This window comes from Marmota flaviventris, chromosome 2 (genome assembly GCF_047511675.1).
Source record: "Marmota flaviventris isolate mMarFla1 chromosome 2, mMarFla1.hap1, whole genome shotgun sequence".
Taxonomy (NCBI): Eukaryota; Metazoa; Chordata; class Mammalia; order Rodentia; family Sciuridae; genus Marmota; species Marmota flaviventris.
The window spans coordinates 80520414-80532578 of NC_092499.1; the positions used below are offsets into that span (position 1 = coordinate 80520414).

General features: G+C 38.4%; 1 protein-coding gene across 1 annotated transcript; it reads left to right on the forward strand.

Annotated features, from left to right (window-relative positions):
* Positions 1 to 1978: 1978 nt before the first annotated feature.
* Parp2 (poly(ADP-ribose) polymerase 2) lies at positions 1979 to 11947 on the forward strand. Its single transcript, XM_027929527.2, has 16 exons — positions 1979 to 2096; positions 3190 to 3339; positions 3645 to 3715; positions 4314 to 4364; positions 5979 to 6075; positions 6508 to 6583; positions 7221 to 7323; positions 8183 to 8345; positions 8755 to 8893; positions 9795 to 9858; positions 9939 to 10073; positions 10330 to 10457; positions 10612 to 10711; positions 11084 to 11182; positions 11429 to 11553; positions 11669 to 11947. Exons 1-16 carry the CDS (start codon positions 2057 to 2059, stop codon positions 11826 to 11828), a joined length of 1701 nt encoding a protein of 566 aa, XP_027785328.1. The 5' UTR covers positions 1979 to 2056; the 3' UTR covers positions 11829 to 11947.
* Positions 11948 to 12165: the final 218 nt, after the last annotated feature.

The following is a 12165-nucleotide window of genomic DNA, read 5'->3' on the forward strand; positions in this document are numbered from 1 at the left end:
ACTTTATTTATTTATTTATAATTATTTTATTTATCTATTTTTATGTGGTGCTGAGGATCGAACCCAGGGCCTTGCACATGAGAGGTGAGCGTTATACTGCTGAGCCACAACCCCAGCCCCCCAAAATTCTTAATATAATCAAATGTCTAGATTTTATTTATTTGTTTGTTTATTTTTAGTATTTGGGATTGAGCCCAGGGATGCTTTACCACTGAGCTACCTTCCCAACTTTTTTTTTTTTTTTTTTTTTTTTTTGAGACAGGGTCTTGCTAAATTGCTTAGGGCCTCAATAAATTGCTGAGGCTGGTTATGTTATCCTCCTGCCTCAAGCTCCCAAATCCTTGAGTTTATAGGAGCTTGCCACCATGCCCAACAATATCAATAATTCTTAATATCAATAATCAAATTCACCAATATTTTGTCTTATATTCAATGACTTATGTCTTAAGAAGCCATTACCGATCTCAAGGTTTAAAAGATATGTCCATTTTCTGTTTAAGAGTTTTCATGTTTTGTTTTATTTTTTAATATTAGCATTTAGTCCATTTGTTAATACACACACACACACACACACACACACACACACACACTAAACCAAGGCATCAACTTTCTGGCTTTGATAGGGAAAGCCTGGCTTGCTGTGGGCACTGACTTCCTCTCCAGTTTCACTCCAGAGTCTTACTAAATGAGAAGCACTTTTTTCCGTGGTTCTCATTTCTCTAGCCACAGGTCTCTCCCCTCCTCCCTTAATGATTCTTTTCGTACAATTCAACTCATGTCGTTTCCTTAATGACGAGTTCCCCAGTCTGCTCCCCATTAGTATTTCCCTTAGTTCTGTACATGTTGCAGTTATACTTTCACATTTGCTTGTGCAATTACTTGATTAATATCGGTATCAACTACAAGTTCTATGAAGACATGAACTATGTCTCTTTTGGCTAGGCTTTTTTATCCCAAGAATCCACCAAGGTGTCCAATAAATATTTGTTGAAAGAATGAACTGCCTCATTGTGAACCATCTTTTTGTCCTGGAGTAAAATGCACTTGAGTTACATTATTTTAATATACTGTTGAATTTTTTTTTAATATTTATTGTTCATTTTTCGGCAGACACAACATCTTTATTTTTATTTTATGTGGGACTGAGGATTGAACCCAGCGCCCTGCGTATGCCAGGCAAGCACGTTACCGCTTGAGCCACATCCCCAGCCCCTATACTGTTGAATTTGACTTGCTAAAATTTTATCTAGCATTCCTGAATGTATGTGTGTATGTTTATATATATGAAGTTCTCATTTCTTCTTACTGGGGGCCATTTTAGCATAAAACTATGTTTCTATATTTCAGTGTCCAAATCAGAATTGCCTAACGTCCTGGCTCCCCACTGCGTTTGACTCAGATGAAGTCTGGAAAAAACCATGCAGACAGACCTTTTATTCCGTTTGGGAACCCGTGACCAAAAAGTTACACACATTTTTCCCCCTCTTTAAAAAAGGGCGGGGGAGAGTAGTCTGAATTGGGTTATGAGGTCCCCGCTTGGGGGGTACCTCACCTCAGCCATTGAACTCACTTCGCTGGCCGTGAGTCTGTTCCAAGCTCCGGCTAAGGAGGCATCCGCCGGGCCCCACCCCGAGGGCGGAGTCCACGGCATCTCCTGCCCAGTCTGCCCTCGCGCGGAGCCCTGTTCTCTGGGAACTCACCTCCCCGCGGTTCAGGGAGGGCCCTGTTAGGGCCGCTATTTGGCCCTAGTCTCAGACCTTCCCAAGGGACATGGGGTAGAGTGACGCAACGCACTCAGTTCGTAGCCCCACTGATGAGCTTCCCTCCGCCCTGTGAAAGGAACTCATCACAAGCAGAGTTTATAAGGCTCCCATGTGTACAGCCATTTCTCGGTCATGGTAACTACCCACAACACACAGCGATATGCAAATATAGCAGAGAGTGTCTTCCCGCGCGCGCCTGGTCGTCTTCGCGCCGGCGCGCTGCGTGGAGCGGAACTGTGACAGAGACCCTGCGATTCCTGGGAGCTGGCTGATGACGTCAGTGTCTAACCTCCATGGCTCGGCGACGGGGTACTAGCGGCCGGCGACGGCGAGGTTCGGGGCGCGTTGTCTGGGGCGCGGGTGCTTTGTCCTAGGGCGTGGAATGCTTGAGTCCCTGCAGTTGGAAAGGGAACGTGTTGCCCTGATTCTTCACTATTCCTCTTCCCCATGAACAGCAATTGACTCCCAAAACTAGTTTTAGTCCTAACCTTTTTAAATTGTTGTTTTCATATTACAGCTCTTAAGTCCAAAAGCTTGCGGACCTAACAGCTAATGTAGTGCCAGTACTGTTAAAACCGAAAGCCATACAATTAAAATATTGTGAGGTGCAGCATTATTTCATGAATCACTAAGAATAAGTGCTTCAATTAAATCTTGATTCGATATTTATTATGGTAAGAAGTGTCACAGTTTTCAGAGTGAAACTCCAAGAATTGTTGAGATATAGCTCTTCATGTAATGGTCCTTTCTATAAATTAGATACTGTTTTCTGGTTTAAGAGTAGGTATTTTCAGGGAAGTGCTTTAGGGCATAAGATTAAAGCAAGCTTGGACACTCGTGCCTCCAGCAATGAATTTAGAAGAGCCCTGTGATTCCACTTTATTTTATGTTATTTGGTTACAATAGCAATTTAGCAAAGATAAGACCTTTTTAAGAATGATGGTGTAGCAGTTGTTATTGTTTCTTTGTAAGTTTCCAAACCATCTCTTATAAAAATTTTTTTCTTGCTATTGGGGTTTGAACCCAGGAGCACTTTACCTCTGAGCTACATTCCCAGTCCTTTTTATTTTTAATTTTTTTCTTAGTTGTTGATAGATCTTTATTTTATTTATTTATACATGGTGCTGAGAATCGAACCCAGTCCCCCCACACATGCCAAGCGAGTGCACTACCGCTGAGCCACAGTCCCAGGCCTTTATTTTTTTTATTTTGAGACAGTGTCACAAATTGTTGAGCATTTCACTAAGTGTTGAGACTGGCCTGAAACTTTTGATCCTCCTGCCTGGAATCAGTGGGATTATAGGCAGGCACTACTACAGCTGGCCCAAATCATATTAATTTTTTTTTAACTTTTTTGGACAAAGGATCTTCACTGTGTATTCATTCCTCCTTATTTTCTCATTGTTCTTGCTCTTGACTTTTTTAGCATCAAATGAAACCAAGAAAGTTAACAATGGCAACTCAACAACAGAAGACTCTCCTCTTGTCAAGAAAGCTCGAACATGTGAGAGAAAAGGAGTGAAAAAGGATCATGCAGCTGGAGAAGAAGCTAAGAACAGGACAGAAGACAGGCAAGGTAGTGGGCCAAGGAGGACATGTGCCAGCTAGATAGTCTATGGGAGGGGCGAGGGTAATATATTGTTCTTTCAATTCATTTCTTCCTTCCTTGACAGTATAATTGATTTCTCTATCCTTTGAGCATACCACATTATTAATCTACTTTGTTGATTCTTCATTTTCTTGTATTTGAGGTGGATTGAGACCTAGGCAGAAGACCAGGATTACTTGTAAATGGCAAATTAGTTATAATTGATTTCTAATCATGACAGCTACTGTTGATTCCCATATAAGTAATGGTAGTACATGTTTCTCTTTCCTCAGAAACCGTGAAAGCCTTGTTGTTAAAGGGGAAAGCCCCTGTGGACCCAGAGTGTACAGCCAAGGTGGGAAAGGTGAGAGACTTGGAACGGTCATTCCATAATTTGTCTTGAGAGCAATGTTCTTTTGTTATTAGGATTCCTGTTTGGGATGTTGCCAATATTCATTTTTAGAAACTATCTCTAAAATTTCACTAATGATTTATTTTCTCCAAGGATGAGAGGAATAGTAAGGTTTGGGATTAATATTTAAGATGTTATCATGGTTACCTTTTGGGTCACCATCACCCTTCTATACTTTATTCTCTTGGAATCAGGAAATGCTATGATTATTAAAGTCAAACTGTCTTGGTCTAATGAGACACTTCCCTGGAATGGCATGGGTGAATGTTGAATAGAAAAGGATTTGAAAAATATAGAAGAAAGGCTGCTTTTGGAGCCGTTTCTTTTGAGTTGTAATCTTTTGTGTTTCTGTAATTAGAAAAAGACAGCATGTTTTCATTATAGAAATGACAGGCAATGTATAGAAAATGCATTTGCGTTTCTTTCCCTGAAAGATATATGGTGATGATACTGGGGAATGAACCTTGAGGCATAAGAAAATTTAGAGCCTCACTTTGGATCTCAGAGCTGAGAATATACCAATGTCATTTTTTTTTTTTCATCTCTCTAGGCTCATGTGTATTGTGAAGGAAATGATGTCTATGATGTCATGCTAAATCAAGTAAGAACATCCATTCTATTTATGAGAATTTCTTCTTGATAATTATTAATGATAGCATCCCAATACCCAGATCTTTAATTCTGAAGTCCCTTCTTTTAGCTACTTGTGGTTAGATTCCTGAGTACTCAGCCCTAACACACTCTGCCAGAGAGTGAAGTCCTCTATGAGATTGTTTTGCAAACTTTAGATCTTTTATTGAACCTATAAACTCTCTTCATATTTTCTCGTGTGTTATCTACTGAGTTGTTGGTTGGGTTTTTGTTTCATTTTGTTTTTTAACTGGCTTTAGGGAATACTTGTACATATGTGGAGAATAGTTTTTTATTTGTAATATAAATTGCTCATGTTTTCCAAGTTTGTCATTTGCCTTTTGATTTTCCTTGTGGTATATACACTTTGGCCTATATTGAAGATGTAAATTTGTTTGTAGTTAAATTTATTATTTTTTATTTTTAATTAAACTTTTCTATTTACTCATTTTTGTGGTTTTGAATAGATGATATATTTGCTTGGTTACTATATTTCCTAGTTATCACTTCATGTTTGAATTTATTGATTCAACATAAATATTTAGCAGCTGACTAGTATACCTTTGATACTGTTTCTTCCATCTTAAGTATTATGAACAAACAGAAAATATCTTAATATCCCTTTCTGCTCTCAAGATTTTATGTCAGCAGGCAGGAGGTAGAGATAGGCAAGGGCAGTGTCTTGATAACCAGGGTTCAGTCTTCGAGTACTGGCTGCTGTGCCTTATCACAGACCACTCTTCACTCTTAGTGAGTTAACTTACAAATACCTCTTTTTAGATACTACTCATATTCTCTTTAAATGTCTCCAAGGCAAATCAGGTTAGGAATAAGACAGATGTGACAGTGGATATCCTTTGTCCCCTTGCAACATTGTCCTACTCTGAGGTTCACTGTCAAATTTCTGCCCCTGACAAACCAAAGCTCTAAGAACTATCAGAGTAAGAAGTAATCTAAACAAACAAGCATAGTGATTGTACACCTATGGAGCATCAAAATTGTTTTCATTTGGGCTAGGTACAGTGGTGCACATTTGTAATCCCAGAGACTTAGGAGGGTGATGCAGGAGAATCGGAAGTTTGAGACAAGTCTTAGCAACTTATTGAGGCTCTGAGCAACTTAGTGAGACCTTGTCTCAAAATAAAAAGTAGAAAGGACTGGGGTTATAGCTCAGTGGTTAAGTTTTCCTAAGTTCAATCCCCAATACCAAAAAAAAGGAAAAAAGAAAAGAAAATGTTTTCATTTGGGAAATAATTATAAGGAATGGATTAGGATTTGGAAAACACAGTACTGTTCATAGGTCAACTGAAGCAGGAGCAGTCAATAATGTAAGATACTGAGGTTAGGTGGAGGGTTTTAGGAAGCTTCCAGACCCCCACTTTAATCGCTGAAAATCCAAAGTTTAATATATAAACCTTATTCTTTCTTTATATCCTTATTCTTACAGGAATCTAATTTTTTTGCCCCATGCTGTCCTTTTCTTTATGGAAATTACTAGCACCTGTGACCAAGAATCATTAGTTAATGTGACTTACATTTGAAAAACTTTCTTTTTTTATGTTCACTATTCTCTCACTCATCATAGACCAATCTTCAGTTCAACAACAACAAGTACTATCTTATTCAGTTGTTAGAAGATGATGCCCAGAGAAACTTCAGTGTTTGGATGAGATGGGGCCGAGGTAATGACCTTTATTATAGATTTTATGCATTGTCATTCAGAAAGCCAGAGGCCATATAGTGAGTAGCTGGGTTTAAATTGGAAAAGTAGAGGGTCTGAAGTTTGGAAGAGGCTTAGGAATCAAGTTAGGCTTCTTGAAGTTGGATAATGGCTGGCATCTTTATGAGGAAGTTCCCATTGGATAGAATAAGCATTCTGTGAGGCTGAAAACTCTCCTGTGATTAGACAGCTAGTACTGCTCATAGGCTATGGTAGTTAGCAGGTAACTTGTGTCAACACAATCAGTTCCCTAGTGCTTTCATCTTTCTCTTCTTTTCCTGCTCATTTGCCAGATAATAAACAGAGAAGTCTGATAACTGGTTTGTTATTGTTAGGAAACTCTTCTTGGAGTACAGAACAAAACATATTATTATATGTGCCATTTACTTTGCAGTTGGGAAAACTGGGCAGCACAGTTTGGTGGCTTGTTCAAGCAACCTCCAGAAGGCCAAGGAAATCTTTCAGAAAAAGTGAGTAGAAGAAAATGAGTACAAAAAATACCCTTCTTAGACTGATCTTCTTCAAAAAAAATTTTATAATGAATGTGATTTGGCCTGAATGTGAATTTTTTCCCACTTTAACAATCTGTGATTAGAAGATTAAATTGCATTCTTAGTGACTAAATTAATGTAGAGCCTTGAAATTAACTAAAACTAGAAGAATCTAATATATTAAATTGACAATAAACAAAAGAAATTTGGGGAAAGTAGAGATCATCATTTGGGTGGAGAAAATCAAGCGAGAATTTTGAGAACTTTCCCTATGATATGAAAGTAGAACTTTTAGGATTCTCTGGGAATATGTTTCATTGGTATTGAATAGATATCTTTTGCTTTAAATCTCATGGTTTCTGTGGTGTTTGGGGACCTTTGGGATGCCTAGGGATTCTCTCCTCACCCCTACCACCACTTATTTTGTTTCGTTTTATTTAAGTCCTTTGTTCCAGAGTTTTTTTTCTCTTTGATTCATATTTTTGGAAAGCTGAGATGTAAAGGAGCTGAGGGAGAGGGTTAATAAATTTTTGGAGACTTTTGCCTAAGGAAGTAGTTGTAAATCCATTCCTAAACTTTTATTTGTAAGATCTTCTTACCACCTTGCACTCTACAGATTCCTTGACAAAACCAAAAATAATTGGGAGGATCGTGAGAAGTTTGAGAAGGTGCCTGGAAAATATGATATGCTACAGATGGACTATTCCACCAGTACTCAGGTAAATGCTGACTACTTTGGGGGGAAAGCTGTCTCCTCTTACTCAGGGTAAAGTCTAATAGGAAGATTTATATAAGTCCAAGACCAATCAGGCCAGAATATCGTGAGTCATTGCTGTTTCCCACCTCAGGGGTAACTGTCACTTGTCTCTATAATCTCAAAGGGGCAGAAAGAGTGAGGCTAGAATGTGCCTTTTAAAATCTTTGCTCTATTATTTACTAAAATTATTTAAAAATCTGAAGCCCTGTTTCCAGAATTCTAATGTTATGGACCAAGAAAGCAGTAATATATAACCAAACTGAAAGAACTACATTTAAAATTGTCTTCATTTTCAGTTCTGTACCATTGTAAAGAAATTCACAAACTGAGATGCAGTAGAAAACTGAAAACTATCACATATATGAAAAACAGAAATTTTAGAAAGCCAGGCCTTGTGGCACACACACGTATAATACCAGCTCCTCTGGATGCTGAGGCAGGAGCTAGGGATAGTTGAGACCAGCCTGAGCAGGTTAGCACGATCCTATCTCAAAAAAGGATTGGACATATTCAGTGATAGAGTGCTTGCCTAGCAGGCATGAGGCCTTGGGTTCAATCCCCAGGGGGAAAAAAAAAATCAGAAGATTTAAGATACAGTAATATCTTTATATGCTTAATGACCATCAAGAGGGCCTTATTAACTGTGGGAGGCTATGGCAGTTAGCAGGTAACTAACTACAGTGGGTATTCCAGTTGGGTTAAGAATGGAATGTTCCTGTGTTAAAGCAGAGACTGATTGAAGATCACTCTGTAGAACACCTCTTTCAGGGTCTTACAATAGAGCCTTTCAAATTTTGTGGACTTTGTTTGTTTTTCTGTAGGATGAAGATGAAACAAAACAAGAGAAATCTATTAAAGCCCCCTTGAAGCCAAAGTCACAGCTAGATCTTCGAGTACAGGAGCTGGTAAAGTTGATCTGTAATGTCCAGACCATGGAAGAGATGATGATTGAAATGAAGTATGATACAAAGAAAGCCCCGCTTGGTAGGATTTCACATTCTGTCATACATTCACTCTTCATACATCTTAGCTTCTTTTGTTGTTGTTGTTTTTGTTGTAGATGGACACAATATCTTTATTTTTATTTGTTTATTTTTTATATGGTGCTCGGGACTGAACCCAGGGCCTCCCGCATGCGAGGCAAGCACTCTACCACTGAGCTACAACCCCAGCCCCATCCTAGCTTCTTTAATGGAATATTTCATTACTATGATGATTTAAAGCTTGCTGATAGTACTGAATGGAGAAAACAAAATTTGAGATAAAAGGTTGTGAGGTGAGGGGAGGAACTGTTTTCAAAGTTGAAAGGTGAGAACCTTTGCTGGGCACGGATGTAAGTATTGTTTACAGAATGAGACCTAATTCAGAGTCTTGTCTGTGATTGGGCCTACAGGGAAGCTGACAGTAGCACAAATCAAGGCAGGTTACCAGTCTCTCAAAAAGATTGAGGATTGTATTCGGGCTGGCGGGTGTGGACGAGCTCTCCTGGAAGCATGCAATGAATTCTATACCAGGATCCCACATGACTTTGGGTAAGGACTGTGCTATTCATTTACTTCGTTCTTCTCCCTATCCATACTCCCTGAATCAAATCAGCAGTAGCTATAATCCTTTAATCTTTTATTCCTAAGGAAATTATCATCTTAAATAGTGTCAAAATGATTTATAGATCACATATTTAATCAGTTTTGTGATTCTGCAACCTGTACACTCAGAATAATGAGAAATTATATCCCATCTGATTCAAATGTATGATATATCAAGGTCATTGTACTGTCATGTGTAACTAATTAAAACAAATAAAAAATTAAAAAATAAATAAATAAAATAAAAGTAAAAAATATATATATATGGGATGGAATCTCCTGGCCTGACTACAACCATAATCTCTGACCAAGCAGAAGTTACCAACTCAAGAGAGAATGGGTTTAGCTATCCAACCAAGTAAAATACTATCAAGATATATCACCCCTTTTCTTTAAGGTGACTATAACTACACTAACATTTCTGTGACTCAAATGATACTAGATACATAAAATACATGTTTATCTTTTGTGTGTGTTTTTTTTTTTTTTAGTTTGAGAAAGGATCTCACTAAATTGCTGAAACTGATGTTGCCTCAGCATCCTGAGTCACTGGAGTTATAAGCCTGTATCATTGTGCCGGACTAGAGCTTATTTTTAAAAGGATCCCATAAAAAAGAAATTCAACTGCAGTCCCAAATGTGAAAATCTATGTAGTTTACTTTATTCTACTCAGAGTATATATTTAATATTCCTTTATATATCTGGACCTCTTTATAGGTCTCTTTCAAGTGGGAAATCCCAGTTCCTAAGATCTGTTTTGTAAAGGATTGATTTTTAGCATGCTGTTTTCAGTCATGTTCCTTTTAGCCACAAATAAGATAGCTCATTATTGATTCTTTGTCCTTAGACTCCGCACTCCTCCATTAATCCAGACAGAGAAGGAACTGTCAGACAAAATACAGCTGCTAGAGGTGAGGTATATATGGATTGGGAAATATTAAATCTCTTATTCCAGGTTTCCTCGCATTGATTCTATATCTCTTCTTCTTAGGCTTTGAGAGACATTGAAATTGCCATTAAACTGGTGAAGACAGAACTGCAAAGCCCAGAACACCCATTGGACCAACACTACAGAAACCTGCACTGTGCCTTGCACCCTCTAGACCATGAAAGTTATGAGTTCAAAGTAAGAAAAATGGTTTTATTTGCAAAGACCAGCCTTCCCTCATCTATTATTCTCTACTTCTGATAAAAAGCAAACTGTCAAAGAAGGCAGGATTTCTCTTTACAAGGAATTTGTGAAGTTAGAGCTCTTTCTAACTGCCTTATAGACCATTTAGGAGCAAAAAGTTCTGCCAAGTTATACCAGAAGCCACCAGTTCTTCAGTTCAGCCCCGTCTCTTCAAGAGTCCACAGCAGCCATATTTTCCACTTTTCCACAGGTGATTTCCCAATACCTACAGTCTACCCATGCTCCCACACACAATGACTATACCATGACCTTGCTGGATGTTTTTGAAGTAGAGAAGGAAGGTGAAAGAGAAGCCTTCAGAGAGGACCTTCATAACAGGTGAGTCCAGCTTTGGGCTTCAGAAGACATTTCCTTTTCTGAAATAACAGTTAAGGAACTTCAAGGGGTGGCAGAGGCAGCTCTTGGCTTTTTTTTACATTTATGACCTATGTTTACAGAAGAGCTCCAGAGTATAATAATGGCTTTTTCTTAGGATGCTGCTATGGCATGGTTCCAGGCTAAGTAACTGGGTAGGAATTCTGAGCCATGGGCTTCGAATTGCCCCACCTGAGGCTCCCATCACAGGTTACATGGTAAGTAGAAATTAAACTCTGGAATGGAACATAAGGGGAAAAGCATACTAGGATACAGTAGTCCATTTTTGTTTGTTTTTCTAGATTGGGTTTAGGTGGTACTCCTTCCTAAGAATTAAACCAAAGCTCGCTGATAATCCTATTATCTCTTACTTTATCCCTATTTCTTTAAACTTCAAAAAATAGATTTCCTGTTCTCCATAAAATAGAGATTTACAAATCTTTCTATCCTCTCTGGAACAGAATTGTGAAGGGTAATAGAGAAGGGTCTGTATTGTGTTTAAGAGAATGGAAAACAGTCAGTGGTATGAGCCATCCTTCTACGTAATGAGTTAATAAGCAGCTGACCTTGGTTTTGTTTATATATTTCAGTTTGGAAAAGGAATCTACTTTGCTGACATGTCTTCCAAGAGTGCCAATTACTGCTTTGCCTCTCGCCTAAAGAACACAGGACTGCTACTTTTATCAGAGGTAAGGCAGGAACAAATCTGTGATGTCTAGTTTGTTATTAATTCCTGTGTTTTTCTAGTGACAAGTTTGACCCAAGAACAAAGATATTTACCTGGGATGACTTGAGGAGAACCAACTGAAATTTTCATTGCATTAGATTCCTTTACTAGAGTAAAGGAAAAAAATACAAATGGGGTTATCTGGTTGGCTTAAGAGCCACCTAATTCTTAGTAGAATGTAGGTATTCAGAGATCTTTTGCTTTGCAGGTAGCTCTAGGTCAGTGTAATGAGCTACTAGAAGCCAATCCTGAGGCAGAGGGATTACTTCAGGACAAACACAGCACAAAAGGACTGGGCAAGATGGCTCCCAGTCCTGCCCACTTTGTCACCCTGTAAGTATTCAAAGCCAAGAGGGCTAGAAGACTTCTTATAAACAAATAAGACTCTATTTTCTGCATTCCAATTTCTGAACCAAGGCTGATATTGACATTTTCTTCCATTTGGCAGGAATGGGAGTACAGTGCCCTTAGGACCACCAAGCGATACAGGAATTGTGAATCCAGAGGGTTATACCCTCAATTACAATGAGTTTATTGTCTATAACCCCAACCAGGTTCGTATGCGATACCTTTTAAAGGTTCAATTTAATTTCCTGCAGCTATGGTGAATGTTGATATTAGGTAAACCAGAGAAGATATAAATAACCTTTAGGCAAGAAAATAAGTGACATTGTACTTTTGAACTTTTTGATCTTTTGTGTAATAAAATAAAAAGAGCATAAATCTACTGCTGGCTTCTGTGGACTTGACCCCTCTAAGCACTTATCCTGACATTAGTATATCTTCATTTCCAGGGTAGAAAATACCCATTGCTCTGTGTCTCCCACAGCTAGTTGCAGATTACTCAGGTTCTTATTACCCTGAAGGACACTAATGGGAGCAAATGCTTTTCTCTATTGAATTCAATTTTTCTGCAATCTGGAGTTTGTTTAGAATTAGTGAAAG

Excerpts from the sequence above, each read along its gene's own strand:
- Parp2 (XM_027929527.2), top strand. The coding sequence starts at position 2,057 with ATGGCTCGGCGACGGGGTACTAGCGGCCGGCGACGGCGAG. Across the intron at positions 3,716-4,313 it reads GTACAGCCAAGGTGGGAAAG|GCTCATGTGTATTGTGAAGG; the intron begins GTGAGAGACTTG and ends TCATCTCTCTAG. Across the intron at positions 10,712-11,083 it reads CTCCCATCACAGGTTACATG|TTTGGAAAAGGAATCTACTT; the intron begins GTAAGTAGAAAT and ends TATATATTTCAG.